This window comes from Phymastichus coffea, unplaced genomic scaffold, assembly GCF_024137745.1.
Source record: "Phymastichus coffea isolate CEN01 unplaced genomic scaffold, Cenicafe_Pcof_1.1 PCOF00016, whole genome shotgun sequence".
Classification (NCBI taxonomy): domain Eukaryota; kingdom Metazoa; phylum Arthropoda; class Insecta; order Hymenoptera; family Eulophidae; genus Phymastichus; species Phymastichus coffea.
In genome coordinates, this window is record NW_026706827.1 from 1,093,147 (window position 1) to 1,113,337 (window position 20,191).

Sequence of the window (20,191 nt, forward strand, 5' to 3'; positions counted from 1 at the left end):
AAGGATTATCGCCAGTCACTTAAGTGCAGCCAAGATTAATCGCTGGCTTCGCGCTGCAGCGACGATGGCGGCGGCGGCGGCGGCGGCGGCGGCGGCGGCAGGCGAAACAAAGGGCGAACCAGTTTTCCGCGAAAAACCGGCCGGTCGCCCGGCTCGCCTCGCAGGCCGCGCTCTCTCCAGCTGCGACCACTGCGCCGTAAATTACGTCGACGGGCTTCGCGGGGTTCCCTCTCGCTCGCGCCGGGATCTTCTCGCGATCCTGTTAATTGCGGATAATTTCCTGTCGATGCGCCGGCGCACGCGGACGGGCGCTCGCGGGTGCGCGCGCGCGCCCGGCAAGATGGCGGCCCTCGCCTCGCCGCCGACGAGTCCGCGGGGGCAAGCCACTCGCGGCCGACTTCCTAGCTGGCCGCGTCGGCGCGCGCGCGCACAACGTGTATTCGGCGAGCGGCCGCGCTCGGGCGCGCACGCGGCTAACGGCATCCCGGCGAATAATGAATTGGCTCTGGGTAAAAGTGCGCGAATCCGCGCACACGGCACCTATAACAAGCTGCGCATTCCTGCGGAGTGTGATGTATTCGGAGAGCTGCCTTTGTGCGCGCCGCCGCCGCTCTCGCGCGCTCCCCTGCCTGCGGCTCGTAGGCTTATTACGAGGAAATGAGGATCGAACCAAACAATAAACTGCCGGAGAGACGCCGCGCGTAGCCGCGGCAGCGCTTTGCCCCTCTCGTCGACCGAGCCCTGCTCGTTGTCGCCGTCGGGCGCGCTGCTCCACGCGCCGGCCGGCCCGCACCCAGAGCCGCAGCGGAGCGAGAAAGCGAGAGCGAAAGCGGAATCGATCGGACGTCAAAGCCGCAGAGGATGCGCGCGTGCGGTCGCGCTGCATGCACGACGTCCGTAGCCGCGGGGGATCGGCGTCGAACGCTTACAGACGTATACCGTTCGCGTGCATCGGCGGCGCGCGCTATCCAGCTTTCATCGCGGCCCGGGCGCGACCTCTGACACAAAGCCGCGCTCTCCCCGTACCGTGGCCGTGGCGAATCGGGCCCACGTCAATCATTATGGCAGCTCGTCGTCGTGCGCACGAGCACTGCACGCATCGACGGATCGGCTCGCGACTATCGGTGTCACTCGCTCGCGTGCATGCATTTGGCCGGCCGCTCGCTCGCTCGCTCGCGATCTCCATTATCGCCGGCGCGTGCATCCCGATGTGAAAGCTCGATTCCGGAGCCACGATTGTCCTCGTGAGCGAGCACCGGAGCACGTGCTGCACCGTTCTCTTGTTATTGCACTGCATCGCGCTGCCGGAGCGAGCGTGCATACGCGCGCGCGCGAGTTCGGATGGCCGCGCGCTCGGCCGCAATAAATTGCCGCGTCGCGCGTATATAATCGATGCCGAGAGGAGAGAGTGAAAATAATTTACGACGGGAAAAATGGCGCGATGTGAAACTTATCACTGTCAGTGCGATCGGCGCATAAATCTCGGCTTCCGCTGCCTCGCAACCTGTTTGCTCTGGCTCGCGCGCCGCGATCCCGCAAAAGGAGCATTTCGGCGGCGATCGGCCCGCCGAGCGCAGCGTCCCGGCGCGCGTACGCACGCACCTCTCTGACCGGCGACGCTCCGATTGGCTGTTGCAGGACGCGGCTGCCCGTACGTGACCACGGCCCTCGTCGGCGACGGCGAAGGCCGGCTGACGACCACGCCAGTGCGCAAGGAGAGCATCAAGGCGCGCAGCAAGGAGGACCTCGCGCAGGAGGCCGCCTACGTGCTGCAGCAGGCGGACAGCGTCGACTGCGTGGCGCTCGAGTCGCCGGACGCCGGGCGCCACTACGGTAGCCTCCCGAGCCGCGGGCGCCGCGCGAAGCAGCCGCCGCCGCCGCCTTCGCAGGAGCGCGCCCGCCGGCGGCGCAGCGAGGAGATCGGCGCCCCGGGCGCCGGCAGCGCCGACCTCGCGCGGCCCACCAAGAAAGCGGCCCTCGAGCGCAGCCAGAGCGATGCCTCGTGCGGCCGAGTCAAGCCGGCGATCACCGGGCCCCGCTCGGCCCAGCTAGAGCGCCCGCAGGGCCCGCCGCCGGCCGAGCCGGCCGCCCAGCCCAGCGCCGGCAGCAGCGTCAAGCGCAGCCACAGCGACGCGGCCGCCAGCGCCGAGTGGCAGCGCAAGCCGGCGCCGCTCTCGCCCATAATCGAGGCCGCGCCGCAGACCGGCGCCGCCGAGCCGCGGCCCTTCCACTTCCCCGCCGAGGCGAAGAAGCCGAAGCAGGACGAGGCGGAGCGGCGCGCCGGCCGCAGCATGCTGCACGGCGGCCGCTACGAGCAGCCGCGGCCGGCCGAGGAGTCGGCCATTCACCGCATGATCCACCGGCTGTCGGCGGACCGCTCGCCGCCGCCGCAGCTGACGCGCGCCATGGTCTCGCCGGGGCCGGGCTTCGGCCACAACAACAACCGGCCGTTCTCGTACACGCGGCCGGCCGGCGAGGCGGCGCCCGCGGGCGCGCCCAGGCCCAGCCCCGAGCCCGCCGGGCCCGACGTCGTCATCTACGCGCAGGTGCAGCTCGACAAGAAGAAGGCCGCGCAGCGCAGCCACTCGGACAGCGACGAGGGCCTGGGCCTCGAGCGCAAGGACTCCTCGCGCGAGAACAGCCCCGCGGAGAAGGACTACCCGCGCGGCCGCGCCGCCGGCTACCTCGCGGCCGAGCTGCTGCAGCAGCGCAACAACCGGATCAACAGCTACAAGTCGCGCGCGGCCTACGAGCCCGAGGGCGCGGCGCTGCTGGGCGAGCCGCCCGGGCCCGGCAAGTACACCTCGACCGTGTTCGTGGAGGGCTGCGGCCCGGCGCCCGGCCGCGGCAGGGCCGACGGCACCGACTGCAAGCCGGCCCGCGGCGGCCCGGGCGCGGCCCCGAGCCGCAGCTCGGAGCTGAGCGCGCGCCGCGACCTGCTCGAGTCGCGGATCAAGTCGCGGCTGCTGGCCGACGAGGCCTTCGCCGCCAAGGCGGGCGCGGGCGCGCCGGCCGCGGGCAGGGCCGAGCACGACGTCATCATCGACAAGCCGATAGTGCCGTCGCCGGTGGTGCCGGCCAGCGTGGCCGCGCACTCGGCCAAGCGCTACACCGACACCTACGTCAGCGAGACGCGCACCAACAGCCACGGCGACAAGTACGTCTTCGAGCAGGAGCTACACGACGAGGACGGCCGCGTCTACGGCTACGAGAAGACCATCAACAAGCTGCCGGCGAGCCAGGCCGGCCTCGGCCTGGAGCCGCTGGAGCCCCGGCCTGGCTACACGCTGGAGACGCGCACCGACGGCTTCGGCGACCGCTACGTCATCGAGACGCGCAACCACGGCGGCTACGAGGGCGAGCGCGCGCGCGCCCGCGACGGCCCGGGCCGGGCGGCCGCGGTCGGGCGGCCGGCGGTGGGCGCGCGCGGCGAGCCGCCGCCGGCGGCCGGCCGGCCCGCCCGGGGCAAGCATCACCTCGAGGCGCTGCGCGGCAGGAGCAAGTCCACGCAGCGCCTCGACCAGCTGGGGCTCGAGCGGCGGCGCCTCGAGGGCGGCCTGCGCCGCGAGCTGGCCACGCGCTCGCACGAGAACCTCGCCTCGGCCGACTACGCGAACGCGCGGCAGCCGCGGGCCTTCGCGCGGCTGGACGAGCTGCGCGAGGCGCCGCTCGACGACTACGACACCGACATCTCGCAGGCGACCAACAGCCAGCTCGAGTCGTCCTGCAGCAAGTACTACCGAGAGACGCGCACGACGCAGAGCAGCAGGTACCAGAAGAGCAAGCTGCGCTCGCGCGACGACTACGACAGCTCGCCGCGGCCGCGGCCGCGCCTCGGCTACGGCTGCGGCCGCTACGACTCGGACGCGGCCGCGCGCGACTCGCCGCGCGGCGAGCAGCAGCCGCGGCAGCGGCGCCTCCTCGAGGACGAGCCCGACAAGCCGACGCGGCGCTCGCGCAACCGGCTCGACTACCTCGACGACAGCGACGCCTCGCGCGCCAGCGGCTGCAGCAAGGGCCTGCCGAGCGGCGGCGGCGCCGGCGGCACGGGCGCCGGCCCGGAGTGCGACTTCGCGGAGCAGCCGCCGCAGCGGCCGCCGCGCGCCCACCACGAGAGCAAGCTGCGCCAGTCGCGCGCCTACGGCGAGCGCCGCCAGCAGCTGCGCGAGACCCGGCTCAGCGACAGCGAGCGCAAGGACCGGCTGGCCGACTCGGGCATCGAGAACGACTACCGGCGCGAGCCGCACGCGCGGCCCGAGCTCGAGTCCGAGGACGAGGGCATCGCGAGCATGCAGCTGATCAAGCAGGAGCGCCGGCACACCGACCGCAGCATGCAGCAGCAGCAGCAGCAGCACCAGCACCAGCAGCGGCGCTACAGCGACAAGTACGTGGTGTACTACGACAGCAAGGGCTCGATCGTGCAGCCGGTGCTCGCCTCCAAGCCGCCCTCGGGCTGCGCCGACGCGAAGAAGTACGAGAAGAAGGCGGCCAAGAAGAGCGGCACCATGAGCAAGGTGAAGGAGCTGTTCCGCAAGAAGGAGAAGAAGGCCAAGGAGGAGAAGAGCAAGCGGAGCACGCGGGCCGGCAGCAGCGGCACCCTCACCGACGACGAGCTCAGCATGCGCTACAGGGAGTACCGCGGCGAGCAGCTGCGCAGCGCCATCAGCGCCAGGGACCTGGACAGCGAGATCATTGAGGTCAGTGCCCACCCACTCCCGCCCTGCGCCCGCGGCCGTGCCAATCGCGCCCGGCCGAATCTGCTCCCGCGCCCAGTCTGCCGCGTGCCCCGGTACCGTTGGCGCCGATTACGCACTGTTCGTTTGACTGTCGGCTATCGCGAAGCGTCGTTGCGGCGAGGGCGCCTACGGCCGTGCACTCGAGAAGGAGAGCGAGCGCTCCCACTGAAATTACATAGATTTCGCCGGATCTCTCTCCGTCCGCGCGGTTTTGTCCGCCGGTCGGCGCGCCGTGCCTGGCCTCGCGCGGTCGCATGATCGTCGGGTCGAGAGCTCGACCACGAGTGAGCCGTGCGCGGATTATCATCGCGACGATACGTACGAGTCGCTTACCGTTAGCTTATGAAAAGATACATCGACGCTGCCGCTGCCGCTGCTGCCCGCCGCGCACTGCTTTCTCGTGCGCGGCTAGTCGCGCAGCCGCGGATGGCGAATTGCGCGCGAAGCCGCTCCGCGACGAGTCGACGGCTCGTCGCGTCGGCGAGCGCGCGGCCCGGGCGTATCGGGGCGCGCGATCGCGCGCGAAAAGAGAGAAAGAGCGAGAACGCCGGCGAATCGGCCGATAATAAATTGGATACGAGAGGGCAGGCGAGCGGTGCGCGCTCACTCTCACGGTCGGCGCGCCGTTGCGTCACCGCGTACGTAAACAATGCGAGCCCTATCTCGCGCTCCGCGCTCCGCGCTCGACGCTCGGCCGCTGCAGGTGCAGCCGCTCGGGCGCGCAGGCAGCGGTCAAGTGCCGCTCGCGGATTTTCGCCTTTCCAAAGCGCGACCTTGCCCGGCCGATCGATCTAAGCCTCGAGAGTAATATGCGTATTAGCGCTGTGGGAACAGCGCAGTCCGTCGGCGGGAGAGCCGGCTGGCTGCGCGGACGCGCGCCTATCCGCTATCGATTGAATTAGCATGAGAGCCTCGCGCTCGCTGGCAGCCTTTTTGCGCGCCTCGCGCGCCTCGCGCTCCTCGTTCTCGGCGCACGCAGCCGTTTTCATAAACTCGGCTTTTAATGGGCCGCTGCCCCCTTTTCCGCGCCGAGCTCAATTAATTGCAACTTATTAAAATTTGACACGTGATCAATAAGCCTGCATACGCGAGGCGAGTCTAGGCTGTAAATTATACTCTACGGATAGGCTTTCTCCCCTCCTGCCTGGCTTTTACGACCTGTCCAAATAGGCGTTGCGCCCGATGGCGAGCGCGCCTGCGCCGTTAAATTAGTATGAATCTTGTTATATTGTAATTTATAATCGATGCTGACAAAGCAGCGGAGCAACAGCGAACGCCGGCCGGCCGCGCGACAATTAGTCGCAGGCTACGTGCTACGTGCCACTAATAAATTTCGTCATCGTTTTTGTGAAATTCAATTGGACATTGAGTCAATTACGGCGCAGCTACATAAACCTGCCCGTGCGCTCGAAACGAAATCAGAAAAAGAAGGCAGCCCGACTACAAAAAGAAAGGCGAGCCGTGTCGCGCGGACGGAGCCCGGCCGACGAACGCCCGACCGAAAACGAGACGGCGGCCTGCCAGTCGGGCAGCGCTGCGGCGAGGCGCGAGCGCTGAATAATTACGCCGGAGGCTGCGCGCGCGGCAGCGGTCAGTGTGTGGCCGGTTGTCACGCCGCCGCGCCGCCGCGCCGCCGCGCCCCTGCGCCCCTGCGCCCCTGCGCCCCTGCGTCTACCTCGGCCTCCTCCTTATTAATTTGCTCTGACAGCGGCTACGCGCAACTTGTACTTTTCTCTCCTTCGATCTCCGCGTCGACCTCTTGCTCGCTCGATATTATCGCGTCAAAAGTCTCGCGCAATTATCCGGCACCGTTATCTGCATACACGCGCCGTTGCGCAACCGCAGTCGGATCGGTCGCCGGCGGCTGCGGCTTGGGCGCTCTTTTGCAAGAGCCCTTGATTTCGCCCAGTTTCACGCGCCGACGCTCGCACTCTCACGATCGGTCCGTAAATCCGAAAGGCGCTCGCAGACGTGTCTCCGCTGCGAGTTCCATTTCCGACGAGCACTCCCCTGGCACTGGCACTGGCTCGCCGCGCGCTCGTCGCCCCTCGCGGGCTTGGTCGGCGCTCCCGACTCGTCTCGAAAAGGCCCATTCGCCATCCGGCGCGGCCAGCGCACTCGCGCAATTTGTATGCCAACGCGCGACCATCCATCGATTACACGACGAACGGAAGGCAAACATCATTCGGAGAGGCATGCGCGGTTCGCGCTCGATTGCGTAATCCTGATAAGCGCGCGGCGTGCACGTCGGGCCGCTCTAACAAATGATTTTACGACGTCTGCGCTCGGCGATTCATCGAGCCCGCTCGCTGCCAGTGCGGCGGCTCTCGTGAGAAAGCTGAATAGCGCGCGGATACCGATACATGATTCAATTGAAGGCCGCCACCGGTCGCTCCTTAAACCACCTGGCGTATAATTCACCTGCGTGCGCGCATCACAGCATTCGGATCTGGCGAGAGGGCCCAGCAATAATTATCCGCTCGCTGGAATAATTCAAGAGGCTGCGAATTTTTCGGTGGACGCGGCGCAAGTAAGTGGAACGCCGCGTGCAGGCCTCTCGTTGGATCGACACGCGCGGGACCGCGCATGCGTCCGCGGTCCGTGCGCGCTCGGCCGAAGGGACTTTAATCGGCAAACAATCGGCAAACAATCGGCAAACAATCGGCAAATAATCGGCTTTCGAGGCGCTGCATTTCGCGGCAATTATGAGGGACGGCCGTGCACTTGACGCGGCTCTCCGACGGCGGCGAACCGGGGGCTGCGGCGCGCGCGACCGCGTAGGCGAGAGGCTGCAGTCCCAGCGGACGATCGCTCGCTCGCGCTCTCCAGCCAATTAACCATAGTCCGGCAGTGATAGCATGGCCTTCGCGGCGCACTGCACCGGCTGTCTCGCCGCACCTGCTCCACACGTGTAACGGCGTACGCACCCTGCCCGTAGACTTCCTACAGATCAGCCGGACGACTTTCTCATTCGAGCTCCACGCTTTGTCTTCGTGCGGAAGGATACGCGAACGTTAATGTCGATCTGCGCGGTAATTAGCGAGGTCTATCTATTGATCGATGTAAAGCAGCTTCCTCGGCTGCGTCTGACCGACGTGACAGGAAGAGAAACGAGCGAACGACACTCGTCGGCCCATTAGTAAGCCAATGCTTTATGACTTGCCTTCCTCTTCCGTCTTTCCCTTTGTTTTTCCGCGTGTTCTCTCCCTCCCTCTCTCTCTCTCTCTCTCTCTCGCGAGCTTACTTATCTGACTTTCATGAGAGAGATCGCCGTCGTCGTCGCGTCGTCGCAGGCACACCGCCACTTTCGTCGCGCCATCACGCTTCTCTGCTTCCTCTGCTTCTCTTCCCCTGTGGCTGCGACTCTGCAGCCACGCGTAATTGCCTTGTAGAAGAGAAGAGAGAGAGAGAGAGAGAGAGAGAGAGAGAGAGAGACACGCTGCCCGTGTCGTCTCATACCAAGCAGACGCGCGTGGAGTGTGCGATTGCAGCGAGTAGCGATAAAAAGTTGGGTGCATCGCACCATGCGCAAATGATTTCCTCGTGGACGTAGTCGGCGCTCGAGGTTCCGTCGCGCTTAGCCTGCGCGTGGATTTGATTTCGGAAGCGCGCGAGCGGCCATGCGTCTCGCTCTCGCGCGCAGTCCCGTCGAAAGATCGCCTCTGTCCAGCGCGACTACGCGCAGAGCTATGTGCGAGCCCGACTCGCAAGGATTGATCGGCGCTGGTCCAAGTGCATCCAACCTCTCGCGTCGGGAGTTGCATAAAGTCCAGTCCAGTCCAAGTGCATCCAAACCTAGGACTCCGCGCACGGGACAAGCTGTTCCACGTGGCCAATCATTTTCCGCTGACGAAGCCAGATTAGCCGATCGACTGCTGGCTCTGCGACCCAACGACAGCCACGCGCGATACTAACGGTCGGCAGGTCGCGAGCGGCGTTGGCGTCGAGTACCAGGGTGGCCGTGAACGTGAAATTGGCCCCTAATCAACGTACGAGGAGGGGGGAAGCACGGCGAGACGGGAGATAAATGCGGAGGGGCGCGCGATCGGCGCGAACAGGCCGAAATTGGCGGGTTCGCGCCACGGCCCACGGGCCCACGGTCGAAATTGGCAGGCCGAGTTCGGCGCCGGTGCCTTTCCCTGGCGGCGCTCTCGGAGCGGAATTCGCGAAAAAAAGGCGTGAAAACGCGAGGCGTCCGAGCGCAGCGCAGACGCGACGACGGTAAGAGGGGAAAAGGAGCAGCTCGACTCGCGCGCAGACTGCACTTTGCTTTATGGTAGGCGGACCATTCACACCTCTCTCGGAGTGTGCGCGGCTCCGCTGGCCGGTCGCTTGCCGCTGCCGCTTTTTTGCCCCGCGCTCCGCAGCTAGCCGCGGGCGGCTCGCGCTGGCCGCGCCGCGCAAGAGAGCCGCTGCCTAAGCCGCGCGCTCGACTAGAAACTGGATCGGAGGACAGCGACGCAAGCGACCGAGGGAGGGCAGGCGAGCGCTGCTCGATCGGTGGCACGAGCGGCGCCAGTGGCAGCAGCGCAGGCCTCGCCGCGGGTAATTAGGCAGGCACGCGGCCAGAGGCTCATCTGCCCATAAATCTTGGCAATTTTCGCGCGCTCTCGCCGCCGGCCCGCGGTAGAATCTTAATGAAGCTGCGAGCGGCAGCTCCGATGCGAGGAAGCTGCGAGACGTGTGCGAGCTATATATAGAGCGAGCCGCCTAGCCTGAGCGCGCGCGGCGATCGCGAGCTCCGCAGCAGTAGGGAATATCTCGGCGGACTGCTAGCGGCGGAAGCGGCGGCGCGGCCGAGCGAGCGCGGAAAGGGCATAAAGTCTGCATATCTAGGGGAGTGCTTAAACTGGCTGGAATGCGCGAGAGCAACTTCTCTCTGGCTGGCTCTCGGCAAAACGAGAGCTGCCGCTGCTGACTCGGCAGTCGTAGACTCGCGTCTCTGCATTCGCGGAGCGCAGCCCAGGCAGGCGAGGTGTCCGCCGATTACTCGGCCGCTCGTTGCAAGCCTCGCGCCGATCGCGCTTCGCGAGTAGTCCATCTCGCGCAGTGGGTAGGCGGAAGCCTGGTCCGCGCCGGCCGGCGCGGATGAGCGTTCGCAGCTGCAGCCGCGGTTGCGTTTGTCGTGGCGTGCGGGCCAGGCCAGATGTTCGCCCGCGTGTTGGCGCCCGGCCGACGGATAGCATCTCTCGCGCTCGACAGACTGCGCTGCAGCATCCGTACGTGGGCATGCGCGCGGCCGCGTACGTGGGTACGGGCCGGCTCGCGTGGCGTGGGCGGGCGCTCGCGAGCGCGCGCGGCCGTCGCTCGGGGATGCGAGCGAGCGAGCGAGCGACGATTCTAGCCCGAGGACGTTATCTGGCCGAGGTGTAACGGATGCCCCGCAAGATTAATCGGCTTTTTGCCCGCACGACACTTGGCACCTTACGACAGCCGCGCCCACGCGGCTCGCTCCGCGCGCTTTCCGTCCGCTTTCCGGCCGCTTTCCGCCCAGTCCAGTTGACCGCAGCTCGGCGCGTGTCGGGGGCCGTGGGCGCCGCGGCGAGGTCGCCGCGCGACCGGCAACTGGGCCGACGTCAGAGCCCGTCGAACCGAAGCACCAAATCGAGCCTGCTCGAGGACAAAACAGCCAGTTTGTCTTGTCTGCGCGCGCGTCGCCCGAAAACCGGGAGCGCTCGCCAGCCTTTCACGCTCTCGAGCGAAGCTTTGCTTCGTGCCCGATACGCTCGTGGGCGACTCTCCGACTCTCTCTCTCTCTCTCGCGAGCGCGCGCGCGCACTTGCGAAATCCATCACTCGGCATCGTCAATTGTTGCGCGCTCGTTGTCGCTCTGCAGATCGCCCACTTGTCCGCGTCATTGGCGCTCATTCCGTTGCTCGGTTGTCAACTCGAAGCGCTGGCCTTTTCCATTCGACTATAGCCATCCGAACAGATCAAGTACAAGGTCGATCGAGCGCCGTCGGCAGCGTGGCTCGCTGCAGGTGATTTCGTAAAGCCCAGCGTTGTAGCGAAACCGCCGAAAAGAAGCGAGCGGATTGCGTAAGCTGCTCCATCCGCGATTATCCAAGCGGACTCTCCGTTTCGGAGTAGCGTCCGGTCGCGCGTGATTTCTCGGGCTTTTGCGTAATTGGATTTGTTCGCTTTCGTTAGCGGCGCGCTCGCGGTCGACGAGGCTTATTGACCGCGCGGCACGGAGCTGTCGCGAGCGATCGAAAAATCTACGCGATCGTGAATTACCGACGATTACAAGACTGTCCGTGGCGCTCGCTATCATTTGATTAAATCGCCGCTACGCTTCCTCCGCGAGTGAATCTCGCAAGCTCTTCTCCGCGCGTCGAGCTGCTCGATTTGCGCTTTATTTGCTTTACGATGCGTATCGCGCTGGTAATAATTATTTCGCGAAATTGATTGCGAACGGCAACGATGTAGAGAAATTCATATACTTATCGGACTGCGCAGTCCGTGCGAAATTGAACGATTAGTATGTCAGTATACAAGTACGTATTGGCTATCTGGCGTACGCGCGAAAATCCGAGCCAAGCAAATGGCGAAAGAAACGAGCGAGAGATATATAAGACGAATATAAGCTATGCTAATAACGAATGTAGTAATTCTCGGCTGGCGCGCGGGGAGAAAGTGACGGTGTGCCGCTGTGAGAGTCTCTCGATTACGTTACGAGCGCGCTGCGCCTTATATCCTTATATGATGCTCAGCTGTCCGCAAACAGTTGTGCAAATCTGCACTTGTCCGTCGCGCAAACGCCTGCGAAAATTGCGACTGCTCGGCGGCGCCGAAAAAGCGCACTGTCGAACGTCGGCCGGAGGTCGCGGAAGTCGTCGAGTCGATTTGTCGCTGGACGAGCGGTCCAGGCGGAAGCCGACCGAGAAAGCGCACTTCCGAAATTGCGCGCTAATCGCCGCCAGGTCGATCTCTGTTCGCGCGAGCGCGCGCGGGCCATGATTTATGGGTCTAATGGTCGAACAGTTGAAACGGTCCGAACAGCGAAATCCGGTTGCCAGGCAGAACCCATTCGCCGACTGTAACGTATGCACGCCAGACTCGAAGAAAATCAATTGTTTTTTTCTCTTTCTCTTTCTTTTCCTTGACTCCTATCGCTATGGCAATCGCGCATTACAAATATTGATCTTGACGATAAAATCAGTCCATTATCGAGCCCACGCAGATAAGTATTATTCGGGGCCGTAAATTGCTTTGTACGAACTGTGAAAGTTCGATATGCATCTTAATGGCGTTTAATGTTGCAAAAAAGGATCGCACTGAGAGATCGCGCGGATAAATCATAAGCTCTGCGCGAATCCGTGATCGTAAGCGTCCGTGCATTCACAGTCCATGAGACTGTTGCGCGGCGAAGATGTAGCCCACACTGCGCCTGAACAATCTGCAAACGAAAAGTTCTGACAACGTGAATTAAGTTTTTCATTTCAAAAATACGTTATTTGTGGCTCATCGAAATACAATTTTTAAAATAATAGGTCAAGTCCTTTACGAAACAAGTTAATTTTAATATTTTCAATAACATCATGAAGATAAAAATTAATAAAACACTCTTTGACGATCTTTATTAACATTATAAATCAATCAATATGGCTAAATCACATAAACATCACATTTTTTTAAATCTGTAATGTATTGTAACTGCACGTGACAAGTGTCGACCCAGGCGTGAGCTTCATTTCCACACTCTTTAAACACGCGTAGTATTGACTACACCGAGCATGAGATGTAGTTCTGGTGATGGAATAATGTCCAACAATGTTCGACATAACGTAGTAACGAATGAGAAATCGATAGAATTGAAATATCTGTTCGACGTCCGTTTTGAGCCTTTTCTATCAGCAAACCACTTTTCAGAATTTTATAGGTTTGAGGCAGATCTTAGCTCACCAGAGGTGTAAATCTCAGTATTCCTTGTATTGCAGTAAGTGCACGGGTATGCGCTGTTGTATGACATAATGCCGACGAAAATGTTGGCCAACTTAAAATCCGTCGATATCGTGCCATTGAAAGGATTAATACGTATTCATTCATAATACTCTCGAGCATTTGGGACAGCTGCTGGTATAAACAACTTTTTTACCGCGGAGTCTTTAAATTTATTTGCAGCAATGCCTACGTAAAAAGAAATTATGTCAAGGACAGAATTATAAGTACTTGAAAAAAGATGATTTTATGGGAAGAAAAGGTATAGCATATTTGTTTTAAATGATACCTTCAATATATTTGATACACTTCTTGCCCTTTTCTACCAGCTTAAACTCCATATTAGATGTTGACTGCATAGACACATTTTCAAAAATCCACTTTCACCATCAATGATTAATTTTAAGTGGTCTTCTGATAGGTTTTATTCTCGTTTTACATGCTGTATAAAAGCCGACATGTTTTTTCAATAAATGCAGACTATAGAAGCACTTGAAGCTTCATTGGCATTTATATTAACGGGAGGACATTCTTTGTAAGAAAAACATTCATCCAAGGAATGACCTTTGAAACTGAGTTTTCTTTTTAATTCTGGCTCAACCGCTGTTACATTTTTTCTACCTCTGCGAATGAAAGCAGCCACTTGGAGAGTTTTACGGTCACTTATAGTTAACAAATCATCAAGAGATAATATTGAACTTTTTGAAAGTAGCCCGTTCGTTGTTTTACCTACTGTAATATCGATAGGCCGACTATACATCTGTGATAATTTTTAATGGGACGAATTATTCTTTTCACTATCGTTCAATTTGTTATTGATCTTATTTTTTATCAGGTACGAAAAGATATGGCTTTGTGCTTTGGAAGTAGACATAAAGGCTAATTCAGTCAAATTAACAACGAACTGAGAGTTACATTCACGTAATTTTCTGTTTCCGATGACATTACAGCACGAATTATACAATTTTGTAGCAGAAGCTCCAATAACCTGATTTGAAATAGTAAAGAAAAACAATCGCACCAATAATATTGATTAAAAAAATTGGACGAAAGTAATTAACTTACCAACAATTACATTTAGCGTGTATTCCGCGGGTTATTTTACAAACCTCGTATTCGCTTTTTTACCTGTACTTCTGAACAATGAAAATTTCGACAAATTTGACGTAAATACTAAGTAATTTCTATCTAGTCTACAGAATGTAAACTGAAGAAGTATTATATGTATTTACAATATAAAATTTATTGTTTTAAATGATCTAATGTGCTTCAGCCATGGAGGTCGCCAAAAAGTATTATATATATTTAAAAATGTTTAAATTGACTTAATAAATTAATTATTGAAAATATAGTATTTCGATGAGCCACAAATGATATATTTTCGAAATCGAAAAGCAAATGGAAGATGTTAGAAGTTTTCATATAAATATCGATGAGACAGACGGTGAGTCGTTTTCGGTGGCGCTACAGAGCGCAAGTCTATGCTCGAAAAAGGGCAAATGTCGAAAGCCCGATCAGATGCGAGACTGCCGACATCACCGGTTGCTCCGTCGTCGACTCTACTGTCGGAATGCAATCGGCGGAGGCTGCTTAACGAAATGCCGCCTCCGTGCGTCGCACCGCGAGAGGAGTAGGCGCGCGCGAGTGCGGGGGATCGGCCTACTTGGCCAAGGTCGCAAGATCGAGTGATTGGCGCGATTGAACTATAGAAACGACAGCGGTCGCTCTCCGTTTCTGACTCGCGACGAAGGTTCTAATTGCGCGTAATTGACCGTAATTGCGCGTTCGGCGCATCTTTGCCAAGCTCAGGAACTAACAATAATTGTGCTTTCTGTTGTTCTGTTGCAGGTGAGTGGCATCGTCTATTTGGGAAAGCGATCGGCGCAGGCGCACTTACGCGACAGTAAGTAGTGGAGCAAGTGCAACGACGACGTGTGCAGTTGAAAAATTCGGCGGGCTTGAATTCGCGCGCGTGTACGGCGTGTGAACGGCGCCGAAGCACGGACTTACGTAAGGAGAGCATTAGGAAAGCCGTTTCCGCGGCGAAGCGAGCGAGAGCGCGGGAGAGAGAGAGAGAGAGAGAGAGAGAGACAATCGCAAGCCGAGACACGAATTTTCCGTGAAAAGAAGCGCGAAAGGGGGCCCGGATCGGCGGCGGCGCGGGAAAAAGAAAAGAACGGCGAGGAGGCAGAAGAGCGATCGACGGAGGATCGCTGTCGCGTAGCGTGCAGACGAGGCTCGGTTGCGTCAGCAGCACTCTCGCTGAATAACTCGCGGGAGCTCGAAGGATAGAGATAGAGTCGGAGCCGCGGCTCGTTGCGAAAGTCAAACAATCGTTCGCTGCCGGCTCTCTCTATATATAGCTCGGCACGTACTCGTACACGAGTAGTACACGAGCCGAGCAGGCCGGGCAGCGCGAGCGCGCGCGCGCGCGCGCCAGCGGGCGAGGACGGGAAAAGAAGGTGGCCTCGCAAGGTGTCTGCTCTCCACGTGTACCCAGCGCCGCCTGTAATGCGACCGCTCGCCGCGCCGCCCCGTCAAATCATAAAACAAAGCTCGCGCCGTTATGCGCACCTCGCGCCGGTACCTACACACTCGGCCGATCGACCTATTGTTTTGACGGACCGCGCGCCCGAGCTTATCCACGTTATACGCTGAATATCGTTGGCAATGCCTTTCACCCGCTCCGCCGCGTCTCCTCTCCTGGCGCTCGTTCGCGGCTTCTTCTCGGGCCGCGGCGGCGATCGAATTCCGTCCGACGCCCCCGCGGCCTGGCCAATTGGCGCGCGCTCTGTTACGCGAGGCACGTAAACGGCAGGCGCTGATTTTAAAGTCAACGCAGCGTCGCCCGGAGATAGCTGCGAAATATTCTTTTGTCCGCGGCCAGCTGGAACGAGGCACGGAGGCCGACGTACGTAGGCAGCTCTTTTGTGCGCGGAATCGCTGCGCCACGATCGGAAATTGTATGCAAAGGCGCGCGCAAAGCTCGCGCTTGTGGACGGCGCGCCGAGGCAGGTCGCGCGAGGCAGGCCCGCCGCCGAAATACGCGGCTCTGCGCGAGCTGGCCGCTCGCGCTTCCGCTTCCCATGGAATCTGGAGCGCATACTCGACACACTTGCCGGATGGCCGATTGTAACGTCGATCAGGCCTCCTAACTGGCAGCTTGCCCGGGCCCGCTTCGCCGCGGCGCTTATCGTTCAACGCTCCTGCCTCATTGTCTATTGAATTCCGCTACTCGATAATGATTTATAATTACGGCCGCTAAATACGGTTGATTTACGAGCTCGCGGCCGATATTAACGAGAGGCGCAGTGGCTTCGCTTTCCTCGGCCAAGTCTGGCCGAACAATTGGCAGCGATTGTCACCTCGACCGATCAATTATTAATGGCGCTCGGCTGGCCGGCGAGGTGCAGTAGCTCGGCCGCTGCCGTACAAGTCCCGAAGAATGTTGATTTGTCAGGGAGAGCGAGCGCGCATCGCCCGCGCCGCGGCTGCCCGCGCGGCTCGTGCGGCTCATTGTATGCCCGAGCGCGCCGCAAAATGATGAATCGACTGTCCGCGCTGGCGCTCGGAAGGCTCGGCGCGGCGGAGATTTGGCGCAGCGGAAAGCCCGGCCTGCGAGGGCCAGAGGGACACAATGAAAAGCTCGGAGCGCCTATAAACGGACCTGTAAATCGGATGAAGATATAGCGGCTCATTGTTCGCGCGCGCGATTTGGCGTTCCGGCAGCGCACGACAACTCTTATAAGGTTAGGGCTCTGGCGCTTAGCCGTCCGGACAGGCAGACCACTGAATTTCCGCCGAAAGCCGGGTCCGCTTAATTGAGCGTGCTCGCGTACTCGCGGCCGGACGGACAGCGGATCAGCCGCGAGGGAGAACAATGCGTGTGCCGGCGTGGCGCCGACGCGCCGCTGGAAGGAGAAGCGAGCTGCCGTACGATTGTGCTGGGCGCGAAGAAAGACGATACGCCGCTGAGCCGTGGCAAGAGAGAGAAAGGCTTTGCACGAAAGAATTCGCGCGTTCCAACGGCCGCCGCCGCCGCCGCCGCCGCGCTGAGTTACGACACACCTGTAACGCTGCAGTGCGCGGCCCTCGTAAGTCCACATCAGCGCTAGACGCGACAGGCATCTCCGTTGCCGCTCGCTGTCCTTTGTCGAGCCGCGGACATCGAGACCGCATTAGCTCGCAATAGGCTTATTCGGCGCGTGCGCTACGTAACGCTGGCGGAGTAGAGCGCCGACTGGGCCACGCGATGCGTGCCCGCGAGTCCATTCCGTCCCGGCAGCCGGTGCAACGCACGAGCCACTTTGTCCGTCGAGTGCGGCGCTTTTTTTCCCCGAGCTCCGGGCAATTCCGCGCACGAGGAAAAACCGAGCGGCCGATAAGATCGCCGCTGCGCTCCGGCCGTGCGCGAGCGCGTATTAGAATGCACGCTATATCGTCCGCGCGCTGGGCCAAGTTTGAGCAACAGCCGCGGCTTCGGCGCTTCAGCGGCCGGCTAATCTCGCGGCAGTATCGCCCAGCGAGAATGAGAAATCTCCGTGACGTTATAATAGCCGGGGAGTCTAGCTGCTCGCATGGGTATGGGTATCGCGTAAAAATCCCGACTAAACTTGGTTCCTACGTGTGCGCCCGTGTGTGTTCGCGTTGGAAAGGCGATCGTGATAAGGGCGGCCGCAGAAAACTAGCTCGTCGGCATAAATTTGCGTTATGGTCACGACGCCGTCGTCGCAGCTGTGTGGGTGCGCGCGACGCTGTATTTGCTGTATTCCTTTTTAACGAAAGAGACATCTCCAAGATCCCATCTAAGGCTGCTTCCCCGCTTAGCTCTTTCTGCTCTACGTCTAAGCTGTTCCCGCAGCCTCCGATGCTCCGTAGCTCGGCTTTTCTTGCTCGGCTCGCTGCTCTGCTCCGCTTAGTTAGTCCTGCTCCGCGTTGGTGGTCCGCCCGCCTCGCGCACTGCTCATCAGCCTTTTCTACTAGACTACGTCCTATCAATATGCTTGTGCAATTATTTATTCTAGTAGCAAATGGTACGTGACTGTGGTTGTGGCGGCGGCGACCCGAATATTATACATGCTAATTACGCAAGAGTCGCGCGCCGCGCATGATGCAACTTTGTTTGTGCATGCTGCATGAGCTAGCCGCGGAACAGAAAAACAAAAACGCCAAACTATTTTCAATAAACAGCTAATGCTTGCCGCACACGGTTGTAAATGGCGAAAATAAAGCACCCGCAGCTCGATGAAATCGAGATTTTCCTGTGATATACCGACACGCGTGCCTATAATTCGCGACTTTGTGCTTGGATTAAAGGCTTTTTTGTAGAAAGGCCCCCGAGTCGCGCCATAAGCCCCGTAAATATCGCTGTGCCCTCTGTGCGCGCGAGTCTTTAACGAGCTATCAAGTTGATTTGAGCGAGAGAAAAAGGCGGAGCGCGATTATTCGCCCGGTATGTATCCAACGCTGTGCACTTTCGAGTGCCGAGAGTTACGTAAAAAAGAAGGCGGGCGGAGTGCGGATTTTTGTTCGCACGACGTACATGCAGATTTGGCGCGATACCGCAGTATGCATATGCATACGAGGGGAAACAAGAGAGACGATATGCCTTGGCTCGTATCCGTGCGCCAACGCGACGGCAGCTTTCCCTAAAACGCGCGGCCCCATTATTATGTCGGACTGCGAGAAAACTCGCGGTACACGTCGATGTGCTATGGCGCATTCTGTCGCTCCTTTCTGCTCTCTTTCTCGCAGCCGTTTCGCCCGTCGTTTGCGCAATAGCCAGCCACTGCAGGAAAAGATGCGCCGAATAACCGCCTCCGACAGCGCTCGAGTGTAGGTCGACGGAGTTGCTTGGTCGTTGCTCGATCGTTGCTCGATCGTTGCTCGATCGTTGCTCGATCGGCCGGCTATTCCCGTTCTGCGCCGCAGTCGGCGAGTCTCGTCTCAACGCACTCTCGCTTTGTTGCTCGTAGCGATTCCTTTCCGAGCTGCAGAGCCCGCGTCTTTCGATTCGATCCGCCATGCCATTGTTTTTTTATCAATTTTAGGAATCGTGGCTCTCGCGAGACAAGCGACCGCCGACACGACTCTACCGGGCTGTGTCAGAGCCAAGTTACACGGACTGTTGCGCGGATCACGCCGACGCGTCCGTACGATCTACGTTCCGACGCGCGGATGGCTGGCTGGGGCACGTTTCCGTGGGCTCGCCGCTCGTCGACGCGAGGTCCGAAGAGCTTGCAGCGGACGCGCGCGCGCAAGCTCCGCCGGGCGCGCTCCGAGAAGCAAATCACGACTTATAACAGTACCGAGGCGCAGAGCGGCGGAAGTGAGCGACGGCCGGTGAGTTTTTGCGCGCGCTGCGAGTGTCATTGGAGACGCGCGAGAGAGGCGATAAAACGAAATTGGCACTGGCAAGCTCCCGGCCAGCATTGGCTCCGGCGAGCTAACAGGACCTTGGTCGTCTTGGAAATGGCTTCCTGTGGTGGCGCGGGGCAAAAACGCCCGGCCGAAAGAAAGGCGCGACGGCGAGGCGATTTTCAGGCGAGGCGAGGAAACAGGGGATTTTCCGCTAGGCGCCCGAGGAGGGAGAGAAAGCGGTGGACGCGCGGTGCGATGCGTAGGCTCTCGGGGCAGCGCGCGCACCGGCTCTCACTTTCACGGAGTCACCGTGACCGAGATCGAGACGCCAGCGCCGGAGCGGCTCGGCTCCGCTGGGCCTTACATGGACGCGCGCTCGAGCCGCAGCCCCGACGCAACCCGTGTGTCGGACGTTTATTTGCAGCTTCTATTATGTGCTCTCTGTCCGGCGCTGCGCGTCACGAGCTCCGCTCTCTCCGCGCGCACCGCTGCCGGCGTGTCTCTCCGCTCTTTCCGCCTCTTCTTTTTGCCCGCCCGCCTGCCTGCCTGCCGACTTGTTCTTCGCGCCTCTTTTGCCAACTTCATTCGGTGTCTCGCCGCCGCATCTCATTGAATCGCCATTTTTTGGCGCGCGCGCGCACCGCCGCCATGCTAATTGACTGATTTGCCCGAGCCACGTCGGCGTGCCACGCGGACGCAGCATGCTCCGCGTCGCAGCAGGTACGCGGCCTTTGCAGAGAGAGAGAGAGAGAGAGAGAGAGAGCGCGCGCGGTGTGGCCGCCACGTCGCGCGTATCCGTTAATTGCCGGCCGATAGCGGCTGTTCCCTTGCGAGCGCGCTCGTCGGAGCTCGCAGCGGCTTTGTGCGCCGTGGCACGAGAAAGTGCCGTCTATCAACGCCCGCCGATATTTGTTGGCTGCACTCGCAGCGGCAGACCGCCACTTGCTCTTATTCCCCAAGCCCCCCGCGTGGCTGCTCTCGCTTATTACGCAGCGCGCTCCGCTTGGCGGTCCAATCTCTAATTGAATAATAATTTCTCTCGCCGCGAGTCATTAAGCAGCCGGAAAAAATAAGTGGAGCTGGCAGTCGCGCGGGCGAGCGCTTCTCTCGATGAAGACCTCTTCGGCAATTTGGTATATGGGTATATGGTAATT

The 20,191-nt window shown here is 60.1% G+C and overlaps 1 protein-coding gene across 1 annotated transcript in view; it reads left to right on the top strand.

Moving 5' to 3' along the window:
* LOC131675135 (uncharacterized) overlaps window positions 1–20,191 on the top strand; it is a 59,926-nt gene that overhangs the window by 8,627 nt on the left and 31,108 nt on the right. The window contains exon 2 of the mRNA XM_058953993.1: window positions 1,639–4,697. Within this exon, the coding sequence (XP_058809976.1) occupies window positions 1,639–4,697 (3,059 nt within the window). The remainder of the gene's footprint in view (window positions 1–1,638; window positions 4,698–20,191) is intronic.